At 36.4% G+C, this 14,416-nt stretch overlaps 1 protein-coding gene across 1 annotated transcript in view; it reads left to right on the top strand.

Annotated features, from left to right (window-relative positions):
• Positions 1-14,416, top strand: part of LOC110030228 (nicastrin) — an 88,673-nt gene that overhangs the window by 43,464 nt on the left and 30,793 nt on the right. Inside the window, exons 9-11 of the mRNA XM_020732842.1 lie at positions 5,850-5,982; positions 6,106-6,177; positions 6,954-7,073. Coding sequence (XP_020588501.1) covers positions 5,850-5,982; positions 6,106-6,177; positions 6,954-7,073 — 325 coding nt within the window. The remainder of the gene's footprint in view (positions 1-5,849; positions 5,983-6,105; positions 6,178-6,953; positions 7,074-14,416) is intronic.

Raw genomic sequence — 14,416 nt, 5'->3', positions numbered from 1 at the left:
GGGGGGTTGAGATGACAATTATTAGTGGACATACAATAGTCGTTAGACGACTGTGTTGACCTTGTTTTTGGTGAGGTCTCTTTTTCTCCTTAGAGCTTAGGATATAGACTTAGGACTTCCTGTTAGACTCTCTTAGAGGACTAATCAGGGACCCGCCCTAACTAGAAATTCGAGCCACTTCCTGACTTCTTGCAGTTTCATATGAATGGTTCTAAATCCTCAACATTTTGTTGAGTCGATTAAAATCAATGTAAGGAAACTCAAGTCGAGTACCCATAGGGTTTAAAGCCTTAGAAAATCCATTGTGACTTCTGTGCACTCTAACGATGCGCGAATACCACAATTTGCGTGCTCGTTGCACATAAATATTGAAATTCACGTCATCTGCACCTGTAGAAAGCTTCAGTATTGATCAGGCTTGGATCAATTGCTAGAATAATCGATCACGGAATGAAATTTTAAAGAAAATTAAATTTGGCGTATTTTCGACTTGATCGTCAACGAAGCTGCCCGGGCGACCCCGGATGACAAAACAAACCTCGTCGGCGCGCCCGGAACATCGACTTTAGCTAGGGAGGACACCCATTTCGATATGGCTTTGTGCGCAAGCAGAAAGTGCGTAAATTGGAAAATTTTAAGTGTTTAACACTACAAAATTATTTAGTTAAAAAAATGGTTTTTTTTCTAAATCCCTAACCATTGTTGGACTCGGTTTGCTCTCCTTGTCCATACCCGTGAGGCAGTTAGCTTGTTCTTATAATTCATATTTGGAAATAATGCAACTAGCTTTGCTTTGTCTTTTGGTTTGAATCTTTAGGATAGTTGCAGCTAGCTTTTCCTTGTTTTTTATTTTGGATGTTTGGAAGGAATTTATGCAATGTCTTGAAACACTTTAGCACTGCCTTGAAGTAGCTTTTGGGTGTCGTTTTAAAGCATTTCGGACATAATATCGGGCCATTTTGCTAGCTAATTGAAAGCAGGTTTGGGCACCTATTTTGAAATGTTTTCTTGGCTACATTGAAGCGGATTTGCATTTTTGTTTTGGGGGTTATCGAGCCGCAGTTTTGAGGGCCGATCCACCTTTCTTTTCTTTATTCTTTCAGGTGGATTGTTTCCTTCTCTCTCTCACCCCATTTTTCTTCTTTTCTTTCCTTGCTTCTTGGTTTGGTTTTGGTGCTTATGTCTGAAGCATAAACGCACATATATAATCATGGTTATATATGAACCATCAAGTTAAGGTCATAAGTTGGACATTTTTTTTTTGGGTTCAAGGCTTTGATAAAAGCACCTTGTGGTAGAGCAGAATAATATCTTATCCTATGACATCAGGGCCCATCTCAGGGACCTGGTGCAAATGTAGGATGACAATATTATTCACCGACACTAAACTAGCGAGAACCCTTGCCTTCTTAGGCTGCTGGCGGTCCTGGCCCGATAGTGTGATCGACTTGTTGACAATCAAATTTTTAAAAATACAACGGTAAGAACAAATACACTATTTACAAAATATTTTGACTAAAATAGATATAAATTTTGCTTATATGCATGAAGCCTATATGCATGTCAAAATATAAACTTTAAGTAATACAAACTGATTGTCTGCTTGTCAATTACCTGTACTGGGCTAAAGATTGTCCTCCTAAGATTGTATTGTTGGAAATTTCTAGTTGAATATCGGGCTATATACATATGGATGACCGATGGTTGCCTTCAAAGTCCCTCGAGAATAACTAAAATATGAGTTTACTCCGACCCGTATGCTTACGGTTTTCTTTCTTTCCTCGGATTTTTCATATGTTTCATATGATTTTATTCGAGTCATTGTAGATTACTCATGATTTCCTTCGGATTTTTTTCGTATTCCTAATGGTTTTCTTCGAGTTACCATGAGTTATTTGTGGCTTTCCTCGAGATTTTCAGGTGATTTTTCTTTTACTATTCATTTCTATTTGTATAAATGCATGCTTGCCATCTGTTAAATTTTCCATTGAATTCGTTTACTTTCCCCTGCGATAACGATCTCATTTACAGGAGTAGTAGATCCGTCATGTATGCAGGTTTGTTTTATATTTACAATATTTTACTTTCTTTACTGCACACTTTACTGTCTTTCTTTACTCACGATTTTTCTTTACCGCAGTTTACTGCACGTACATACAGTTCATGCTTGCGATATTACTGTTTATTATTCACTGCGCTTTATAACATGTTTCCTTTTTATTATTCATGTTACTTCTATAGACTTGCAGGGTCTTTATGATAGAGACAGTAGGACACTCGGTTTAGGAGGCACCATATGGCGAGCCACTGACCAAACAACTATAATATATATATATATATATATATATATACACACAAAAACCTCTAAGCCTATGACCGATATGTTAAGAAGCTTGGAGTATCTTTTCCAGGAAGCGGAACGAGGAAGTGAGCGGATGGAGGGCGACGATTGAGACCACAACAGCGAAGTGAAGGACGATCTTCAGTTGGAATTTTTGTAGAATAAACAACTCATAGGACTTTGAGGTAGTCCGCTTAGTGCGACATAAATCATCACTTCCGTTTTAGGCGTTTGTACCACTCTATTGTGCATTATAAGTCCTAATTCTCTTTAGGATTCCGAGGTCATCGTTCGGTACGACATAAAGCCTCTTTCCTTCTTATGTCATTTGCACGATCAGATATCGTGCGAGTGTAAGTCCTAAATAATATAACTTGCAGGATTGAAACACTCAAAAAACTTTTTTTCAAAGTTTAAGCCAAACAATAGGATAGTTGGGAAGTCACCGGGGTTTCCCTTGGATCTGTTACATCCCATATTTTTTTGTTCCCTTTAACTACTGAAAATAACTGTTCCTATTTTGAGTCATTCCTTTTTTAGTTTTCTATGTCCTACCTTGGAAACTTAAATTTTTTAATCTTGAAGACAGAACCACTGATCTTAATCAAGAATTTTCTTAGATGACCTCGATCATTTAAGATATAATTAACTATAGGGGTTTGCTTCTATAGAAAACTTAAGAACCAAATTTAATATAAACCCTATTTAATATTTCATGTTAAATAAATGAACTTGTCAGCTTATAAAAAAAGGGTTTCGCAGAACAAACGGATGTCACAAACTCTTTAGTTTTGGTGGTTAAGTCTGCCAATAAATTATATGCATATCCCTCGGGATAGTGTACCACTTGTGGTACTGTGCAAAACCATCTAAACTATCAAATATGTGAGATTCATTTGGTCTCACTTTTCTAAATTAAAATAATATTATTTTCCAAAATTATAGTCATATATAAATTAAATTGAAACATTATTTTTCAAAGTTAAAATACTATTTAATAAAGTTATAATCACATATATATCCATAATTAAATTAAAGTAAATCCTAAAATAAAGAATCAACGACGTTTATTTGGCTGACAGACAATGATAGGATAATGATGTTGAGATGATGATTGTCAAATAATGGAAGTTAACTAATGGTGGCTACTAGTGGTCATTGGCGTTTATTGTTGAGATGATCTTAAGAGTTTATTAAATCTCTAAGGGTTATTTGATCGACAACATTTCTAGTGCATTGCATTCTAATTCTATGCATTTTGAAATTTAGCTCTTTGTTTGAAAGTAATTGGAATTCAATGTATTCAACCTTCAATTCACTTTCTCTAAATTTAAAATTCGTTCGATTTGGCTTAATTTTAAAACCACAACTTAATTTAAATTGTTGTTGGGCACCACCTTTGCCCTCCACCTTCTTCGCCTTCCACTGTTGGCCACCACTGTTAGTAGCTGCTGCTAACCACCGTTGGGCACCCACCTTCATCGGCCATCGTCAAGCACTATCATTTTCGGGCGTCGTCGGGCACCACTGCTACTGGCCATCGTCCCCACTACCAACCACTGTTGTCGCTATCATTTTCGCCGACCGCCACCACCAACCACCATTGGCGTTGTCGGCCACTACCTTCGTAGGCCACCACCATTGTCGTTGGCCACCAACATCGTTGCTGCTCGTCACCGAGCACCACCGTCGCTAGCGCCCTTTGCCCACGACAAAATCATGACTTTGAAATATATTATTTTCATTTTACTTCAAGCCAATCAAAAAGAATAAATTCGATCATTTATTTTACACAAAATCAAACAACATCAAAGTATTTCAATAGTACATTACTCATGTATTGCATTTATTTACACTGTATTATTTTTTCAGTAAACTGATCAACCCCTAAGCCCTTCCCAAATTGAAGTCCAAGTCCCTTTCACGCCGATAATGATGTTTTATTTTTAATTTTTGAGAGATATTTTATTAATATTGGCCAAAATCCTAAAAACTCCTTGGATGGCTCAATGTTTAAAATAGTGCGAGTAGATATTGTGGCATTTTTTCGCTTGTGAGACAACATGGCCTAAGGCGTAAAGCCTCACAGTTTGAAAATTGCATGTCAAAATAAGACGATAAAAATAATACTTCAACATTATATCTTATATTTATATTAAAGAAAACATATTAACATTCTCGCTTGGTAAAAAGTGAGATATTCAGTTTATATGAAATAAAAAAATGCATAAGTTGTACAATATCACATAAAAATTTGTACAAAATAAAAATATAATGTTAACATCAATTTATCAAATCATCAAACTGACATAATGTTGAACATGAAATGACAATAAAATAAAATATTGAAGTCATAAGATGCGTCTAACATAGAAGACTGCTCTCACTCCAATTGTCTGACCAACATAATAACATCCATAGATCTAAATAATAAGATAATAAATAATCAAAAGTTGAAGCAGCTGGTGGCGGCGACAACTGCAAGAGATTTGAGTAACAGCAGCAACAAGAGTAAAGGGTAGCTATAGCAGAAGCATGTTGTGGCGGCAGCCGCACCCAGCTGGCAGCGATGTTGTGAAGCTTGATTGGGGGAGGGGAGCTATTGCATTTGAGAGTGCTTCTTCTATTAGTATTCAAGCCGTCTAATAAATGGGAAAAAAGCCTAAGCGTGAGAGGCGCTAAGGCTTAACTGAATTGAGGCGAGCCCCATCTTGAGGCGTGCCTCAACCAAAGCTAAAGCATACTCCTTGAAGCATTTTCTTTAGAATTGCATTAAGGCGGGTCTCAAGGCTCTCCTCAGAGTGCGCAAATTTAAACAGTTGGACAACTCTTGCTTAATCATTTGATCAGTGATTTTCTTTACCTTAATGACTTAAGAATTTTAAGATCTTGGGCTTGTTAGAAAGCTTGTAATACAGAAATGTATCAAGATTCGTGCTTGATGATGGATTTTCTGAGGACAAGTGAGCATACTCATACATATCTGTGAGTGTCTGTGTGTGTGTGAGGTTGAGTGGGCCCATATGACCACATGTGCAAGCAAGTGTGCACATGTGTATGTTTGTGTTCGTGTTTCGATTTGATCTCGAGCTAGCACAATCTGCTGTATAATTTGACTCAATTCAAGTCAATGTGGGTTGGAATTAGCTAGTTTCTGTGGCATGTTTCTGCAATATAATGACTTAATAATTCAGTTTGCTTTCTTTAGGATGGTAATGCCTTGTATATAAGAGTGAAAAGATCTGTTATTTGTTGTGTGGAATAAATGTCAGTTGCTTTGCTTGGTTTTTCTTTTCTGGAACTTTTGTAATCGTAGCCATTAGGCTTCTTGTTCATAGCAGTAACCTAATATTTTTATCATTTTTTATATCTAACTTTAAAGAATGTTTAAGACATGGAATGATTTATTTAATGTGGAGTATGAAATGTGTTATACTACCGTGGAAATTCATGCTAGATCACGACCAACTGTGTTCACTAGTCTCCTTGTTTTATATGTAAAGGGCAGTGTCTGGTCTTCACTACCACCAATAGATACTACTTCTGCTGAGCCCCCAAAATCTATTATACTTGTGATGGCATCCATGGATTCTGCATCATTTTTCCGTGATGTTAGCTTTGGTGCTGATTCCCCTTTGTCGGTATGGCTTTTCTGATCCTAGAAGTAATGCAGACTCATCGATTAGTTTGGGTCATTTTGACTATGCCTTTCATATGAATTCATACTCAAAGATTATGAAGATATTTCTGTGAACTATTCTCAGGGATTGATTGCTTTGTTGGCTGCTGTTGACGCTCTTTCTCATGGTAGTAATTTGAGTGAGCTTAAAAAACAGGTCAGTTCATTTGTTCACTAGCTTCGCTTCTGTATTATTGTTTAAATGTGTGAGTGGACATGCTGGTGAAGCTTTAAGTATGCTGCTGAAGAGTTAAAAGATAGCAATGGTGACCTTGTCTTTCCAAATCTGGAAATAAACATGTTGTGCTTGGTTTGTTGTACCTTATTTATACTTTGTTTATCTTGTTTTTAGACATTGGAGCAAACATGAACTGACTTTTACTTTCATCACAGAAAACCAATATCTAATTTTAATTACCTATGTCATATCCAAGTGTCATGTATTGCAGAAATTTTCCTTTACATACTGCCACATTTGTCATTTTAAATTTGAATGCTCATGACCCTTTGCCAGTGGAATTAGGACATCCGTAGGTACACTTATCTTGATTAGTTCCCAAGTTGATTTTGTTCCCCATAATATCACATGTTTGTAGTAAACAATCTAGCGTTTCGACCAATATTGTTAAGTTTATGATGAGCGCAATGTGCATGATTCATCTCATAGTGAAGTTAAGGATCTGAGGTGTTTAATTTTCAAAATTATTAAAGAACATTTTCTTTTTCTCTTTTGGCTTGAAACATATTATAAATAGTCCTTTGAATCTACTTTTTATCTTTCACCGATCTCTCTTGTTCATTTAACCGTATGCTAAAGTGTTGATCAACATTTCACATTTATTGATGGTTCTGATTGGACCAGTGATGGTATCTATCTTGTCTTTATTTTCATTTTCTTTTGTTTGCTAATGAACGCTTCATAAACTTATTCAGCTTGTTTTTGCGGTTTTTACTGGAGAAGTATGGGGTTATCTTGGCAGCAGAAGATTTTTGCTTGAGCTAGATTTGGGTGCAGATTCCTTGAAGGGACTTAATGGCTCAATGATCGAACAGGTATTTTTTTGACTTGCTACTGTAGAAAGTGTATTTGTATAACTTTTTACTTTTTATATATTTTAGCATATGAAGGATTCTTTGTTTTTTAGCCTACTAAAAGGACCACAAGATGGGAGTTTATTATTGTGTAGGTGAGGATTGATCTCCAAACCTTGTCAGCAATTTTCAAATGCCTTGCCAAATACCAAAAAGGGGCGAAAATAGGGATGGGGGATCGCGGCTTGGGGGTCACAAAGAACTTTAAGCCGGAATAAAACAACAGAGAAATATAAACAAGAAAGCTTAAAGAAATTTTATTGAAATAAGGATGACTCACAAGATGAGAAGTAGACTCTTGGCTTATGGCCGGGATGTCCGCAACGCATAACAAAAACCTCCTTATATAGAGGAGGTGAGGTTAAGAGATCAGAACGACAAGATAACGTGGTCAGCTGAGTGGAGAATAATTCCACGCAACGTGGACGGTCAGGATTTCTCCACATGGAAAGGAGATTCCCCACTAACCAAAACCACGGGCCGAAAAGATAAAACCGTGGGCGGAAAGACATCTTCTGTACCCACTCACAGACGCACTTGGCCAAAAGATATTCTCTGGCCGACAGACTCAAATTATTGCGGGCCCACTACAGCTCTGCATGACAACTACCTCTGGGCATACCCAGGTACCAAATACAGACAATAAAAATACATATACTGACGAAAATATGTATATACAAGAAAAAGATTTTGATCGAATTTACACCCTGGAAATTAAATCTCTCTTTCGAGGCCTTGGTAGACAACTTGTGCGGCGATGCTGATGAGGCTGTCCAGCCTTTTCTCCATCTGTTGAACATCTGGTAGGATCTCGCTCCAAGCATTGTCTTTTCCGGAACAGTTTTTGCAATATGCAGTTTTATTTTCGTACATGCGCTGAAGAATGCGTAGTTCATTAAGCACCTTATTTGCTTGATCTGATTCAATCATTCTGGCAGCTCCTCTGAGTTTATCATGTGCATCCATAGATAATGAAAAATTGAAAGATTCACATAACAATTCTCAGTGTATATCACTGACGTCTTTTGGAATATTTGGCACATCGAAAGTGCTAGGGCAGCTTCTGTTGAACTCCTTCCTTCTAGCTTGTTGCATCCATTCGCGACGTAGTTCATAACGTTTGTTTGGGATGTTATGATTCCACCGGCGATCTTTGATTCATTTGCACGTTCAATGGTAATTATTTGATGCGATTTCAGAATATTCATCCTCTTTGAGAGGACTCTTTCTCTTAGAACTTCTGACGTCCATTCTTCACCTGTGAATAATAGTTCAACACTTTCTTCGTAACCTGAAATTAAAATAAAAGTTAGTCGAGAAAGTGAGTCGGCAAGAACATTGTTCTTCCTGTCTATGTGTTCAAAGTGAACAACGATCTTCAGCTCGTTAATGAAGTCGGTGAAGGCAAGTCATCTAACTCTAGATGATTTATTTTGGGTTATTTTGTTGTAAAAAGAGATTATGACCTGACAATCGGTTCGAAGAATAATTTCTGATTTGTCAAGATAGTAGATTTTTAAAGATATTAGAGTTTCCATGCAAGCATGGATTTCTGTATCGATTGTGGATTTGATCGTTGCGAACTTTCCATTAGCATAGGCACATACTTTCTCTGGCGAACGAGGATCATTCTTTGTCATTTTCCATTTACATACTCATTCTCATCATTCTATGCAACCATCTGTTTCAAGAACAATAAAGACGTTTGGAGGAGAAATTTCTAAATCAGGAAGCTTTTGAACCAAATCCTTTATTTTGCGAATAAGCTCCCAATCATGATCCTTTAATCTTTTGTCTCCGTGAGGAGACATTTTTTGATACAAGGGTCCAAGAAGAACTCGTAGGTATGGAATGTAGCTGCGAGCGTAATTGAGAATTTTGAGCCAAGATCTCATACCCTGTTTTTCCTTTAAATTTTCATTAGGAAAATCTGCTATTTTCCTAATTATATGCGGTTGGAGCTTGATTTTTTTCTTCCCAATGACTGCTCCAAGAAACTCTATCTCGTTTACGACTATTTTCATTTTTGTTGGTGATAGCACGAGTCATTCTGATTCAACAATTGCAAAGAACTTTTTCAGATGTTCCTTGTGATCACTTTCATTCTTGCTGAAGATGATTATATCATCAATGTAAACTGCAAGAAAATCAGAACAGTTATTAAAACAAAAAATCATTTTTTTCTAAAAATTGGCAGGCGCGTTCTTTAGTCCAAATGACATGACTAGCCATTTGTATAATTCGGTTGGTGCTGTGAATGTCGTCCATTCAATAGAATCCGGATGCATTACGACCTGATGAAATCCACTCTTTAGATCGAAATTTGAGTAGATTTGGCTATTACTGATCCGCTTCAGTAACGTGTTGATTCCTGGTAGAGAGTATTGGTCTTTGTGTGTGTTGTCGTTCAAAGACCTGTAATTGAACACGAGCCTTTCTTTTCCTCGTCTCCTTTGCCGTCTTCGGGTCAACTGTAGTTCTTGAGTTTAAGATTATTGTCATCGTTCTGTGTCTACTTTTACTGGGTCGAATTACTTTCAATTCCAGTAGACTGTTAATATGGTGTTTGAACTGATCTTGCATGGCAGGAGTCACATGCTTTAGAGGTTGGTCTTGGATAGTAAGGTCAGGATTGATTATGTCGATCTTGCAGGTGATCTTATTCTTCTTCCAATATTTCTGTGGATTCTCCCCGATATAGCCATTATCTTGCAGCATGTTAAATAATGACCTGAATCTTCTAACAAAAGTATTTTCGTTAGAGATTATGTTGGAGTATAACGATTCAGGTTGGAGCTCAGTATAGAAATCATAATCAATTTCTAGTCCTGGAATATACTTGGCTGCAATTTCGATGTCAGTAGTGGTTGAAATATGAGTTATTTCTTTATAGAATGTAACAGTGTTACCTTCAATTCGCATGCCTCCATGCATGCTTCAAATAAAATTACATCCTATAAGCATTTGAATACCGTCATTTATCTCCATATGCAAGCAATAGATTAACGGTATCCTGAAGCTGTGTTCTGAAATATACGTCTTTCCGTATTTCATCTACTTGTCTGAATTTGTAGTGGAGTTTACTCCATTAAATAAAACTTGATAATTCAAGATTTTTTTTGGAACGGAATTAATGTTGGCACAACAAGATGTAGCTCTGGTGTCTATTATTATCTTTAACTTGAAATGCTCCACACCTGGAACTTCAAATGTAACTGTTAAATTAAACAATTTATTGATGATCCTTTTGGGAGGCTTTTGTATTTGTTCTTTCAAGGCTTCAGACAACATTTATGCACCGTGCTCATCAATTTGTTCAGGATCATCTTCTTCGTCGTCTTCAAATATAACGACCTTTTTACCCCTATCTCTTAGGGTAAGTTCCTGCATATCTTAAGCTAAGTGCTTCTCCATTTCTTGCTAAAGTTGTTCTTTCAGCCTTCTGTTTTCTTCTATCAAGTGCTTCGTGTATTTTACCAGTTCATGGATTAAGTTATCCTTGGATTGAAACTGTAGTAGGGACAACTCTTTCTGCACAATTATTTCTTGGTAAAACTTAGCACATTGCGGGCATACAGTTAGTTTGCACAAGATGTAATGTACTCTCATGTTTGGATTTGTAATAATAAAACAATAAGAACAACGAGAGTACTGACTTTTCATAGGTTTGTTGTGCTCTCATTGATGTGAGCACTTCTCTTGATCATCTTTTAATTTAATCAAGCACTTCCATCCGTAGTCCTCTTTCATCATTAGCCCGAATTCTTCAATAGGGCAGTTTTCCAAGGCACTGCAGATATATGTGAGGGTATTTGCTCCTTCACCCTCAGAGATTGAACAGATTGAATCAGATGATTCTTCATTGAGGTCTACTGAGAGAACATCGTAGTCATCCGGGAGTTCTAGATTGTTTAGTATGGCTGCTCGAGTCATATTGCGCTTTTTGCTTTTGCATCTTCAGCAAAATGAAAGTAATCACAAGGAACATCTGGAGAAATTTCTTATAATTGTTAAATCAGAAGGGCTCGTGCTATCACCAACAAAAATAAAGATAGCCCGTAAACGAGATAGAGTTTCTTCCGTAAACGAGATAGAGTTTCTTGGAGCAGTCATTGGGAAGAAAAAAATCAAGCTCCATCTGCATCTAATTAGGAAAATAGTAGATTTTCCTAATGAAAAATTAAAGGAAAAACAGGGTATGAGATCTTGGCTCGGAATTCTCAATTACGCTCGCAGCTACATTCCAAACCTAGGAATTCTTCTTGGACCCTTGTATCAGAAAACGTCTCCCCACGGAGACAAAAGATTAAAGAATCATGATTGGGAGCTTATCTGCAAAATAAAGGATTTGGTTCAAAAGCTTCCTGATTTAGAAATTTCTCCTCCAAACGTTTTTATTGTTCTTGAAACAGATGGTTGCATGGAAGGATGGGGAGGAGTATAAATGGAAAATGACAAAGAATTATCCTCGATCTTCAGAGAAAATATGTATCTATGGTAGTGGAAAGTTCGTAACAATCAAATTCACAATCGATGCAAAAATCCATATTTGCATGAAAATTCTAAATTCTTTAAAAATCCACTATCTTGACAAATCAAAAATTATTTTTCGAACCGATTGCTAGGTCATAATCTCTTTTTACAACAAAACAGCCCAAAATAAACCATCTAGGGCTAAATGGTTTGCCTTCACCGACTTCATTAACGGGCTGGGGATCGCTGTTCACTTTGAACACATAGACGGGAAGAACAATGTTCTTGCTGACTCACTTTCTCGACTAACTTTTATTTTAATTTCAGGTTACGAAGAAAGTATTGAACTATTATTCACAGGTGAAGAATGGACGCCAGAAGTTCTAAGAAGAGTCCTCTCAATGATGATGAATATTCTGAAATCACATCAAATAATTACCAGTGGACGCGCAAAAGAATCAAAGATCGTGGATGGAATCATAACACCCCAGACAAACGTTATGAACTACGTCGCAAATGGATGCAACAAGCTAGGAGGAAGGAGTTCAACAGAAGCTGCCCTAGCACTTTTGATCTGCCAAATATTTCAAAAGACGTCAGTGATATACACTGAGAATTGATATGAGAATTTTTAGATTTTCCATTATTTATGGATGCACATGATAAACTTAGAGGAGCTGCCAGAAGGATTGAATCAGATCAAACAAATAAGGTGCTTAATGAACTACGCATTTCTTCAGCGCATGTACGAAAATAAAACAGCATATTGCAAAAGTTGTTCCGGAAAAGGCAATGCGTGGAGCGACATCTTACTAGATGTTCAACAGATGGAGAAAAGGCTGGACAGCCTCATCAGCGTCGCCGCATAAGTTGTCTGTCAAGGCCTGAAAAGAGGTTTAATTTCCAGGGTGTAAATTCGATCAAAGTCTTTTTCTTGTATATACGTATTTTCGTCAGTATATGTATTTTTACTGTCTGTATTTGGTACCTGAGTATGCTTAGAGGTAGTTATCATGCAGAGCTGTAGTGGGCAGCAATAATTTGAGTCTGTCGGCCAGAGAATATCTTTTGGCCAAGTGCGTCTGTGCCTTTCCGCCCACGGTTTTATCTTTTCGGCCCGTGGTTTTGGTTAGTGGGGGATCTCCTTTCTATGTGGAGAAATCCTGGTCGTCCACGTTGTGTGGAATTATTCTCCATTCAGCTGGCCACATTATCTTGTCAATCTGATCTTTTAACCTCACCTCCTCTATATAAGGAGGTTTATGTTATGAGTTGCAGACATTCCGACCATAAGCCAAGGGTCTACTTCTCATCTTGTGAGTCTTCCTTATTTCAAGAAAATTTCTTTAAGCTTTCTTATTTATATTTCTCTGTTGTTTTATTCTGGCTTAAAGTTCTTTTTGACCCCCAAGCCGAGATCCCCCATCCCCGTTTCCTCCCCTTTTTGGTGGCGCTCACTTAGGGTCATAGCAAAAGATATTTAAAGGCAGGTTGAGCCATAAATGAGGCTTCTCTTTATATTCTTGCATGGTTAGGGGAAAGCTCTGAATTTTGTAAATGTTGTTGGACTTCTAATTATGAATATTTCACCTCACTATACACTTTAGGATGCCATTGAATCTATGGGCTCGACCTTTTTTTTAAATTAGAAGAGAAACTTTTGAGTTAGAAGTACAAAAATTGTTAGCATAGTACAGGTCATCATAAAATAATTCTCCTTTTGTTTCAGGAGTTTATTTTTTAGATATAAATTTTATTTTTTTAAAAGAAGTGGTGCTTTGTAGGGATTAGCTTTTTTCTTGGCCTATGAACCTGTATAAATCATATCACAATGATTGAAGAGCATGATTCACATTATCCTTTTTTTTGTTTATCTTCCTAGAAAATGCTCGCTTCATCTTGTGGACATGCATGACACCACACAATCCATGCAAATATTTACGAATTGTTTCGTGATTGGGTAGGCAAAAACTTTTGAAACTGTAGGAAATAACCAAGCGAAGACATAATGGTGGATTTTCTAATCTATCTAAGAGGAGGGAGAGAAAGATAAGATGCATTGTCGGCCATCTTGAGTGTTATGCATTTGGAACTGGAAGAAATTTATAAGTTAAAGACATTATGATGGATTTTGTAGTCTACCGAAAGAGTGTAATACCAAGTCTTTGCTAGTTTTGCCAAAGTCATGTGAAAATTTTAGCAATTATGAAAAATACCTTAAATTATGCATCTCGCGAAATTAGACCGAGTTAATTTTATAAAATTTTACATATCGAATTGATCAAATTGATATATTGCATCCTATATGAATTAAAAGCCCATGTGAAGTTATAATAGTTTGAAGTTATAAGCTTAATTAATTTTAATTAATCCCATAATACTATGCGAAGTTTTAAAAATAATATCTTTCCTTAAGATTTGATACAAGTAATTTGATATTTGAATGTGTTTATAATTTCTACATATTGAAGGATACCTGCACATGATTATGTGAATGCTAGGTTGTACTGATTATCTATAATATGATTTTTCAATGATATTGATTTGATGAGCATTTTATTAAATATTTACTGTCAGGTATATTTTATCATATTAATTATGCATTGCTTATGATTTCTTATTACATGAATTATAATTATAGGAATGTCACAAGTGTTGTATTAGATAGGTTATTAAATGAATGCTTGTAAGTACAGATAATTGGGAATGATGAAATTTTTTATTTATGGTATTCAGATGATGTGAAATTTTGGAATTATTGGGATCAGACGAAGACAGAAAGTAGAGAACAATGAGTATCAGCGGGGTTATTAATAACTACTATGTTGGGA

This window comes from Phalaenopsis equestris, unplaced genomic scaffold (assembly GCF_001263595.1).
Source record: "Phalaenopsis equestris unplaced genomic scaffold, ASM126359v1 Scaffold000680, whole genome shotgun sequence".
Classification (NCBI taxonomy): Eukaryota; Viridiplantae; Streptophyta; class Magnoliopsida; order Asparagales; family Orchidaceae; genus Phalaenopsis; species Phalaenopsis equestris.
Note: the sequence above shows the minus strand (reverse complement) of the source record. Positions and strands in the feature narration are given on the sequence as shown.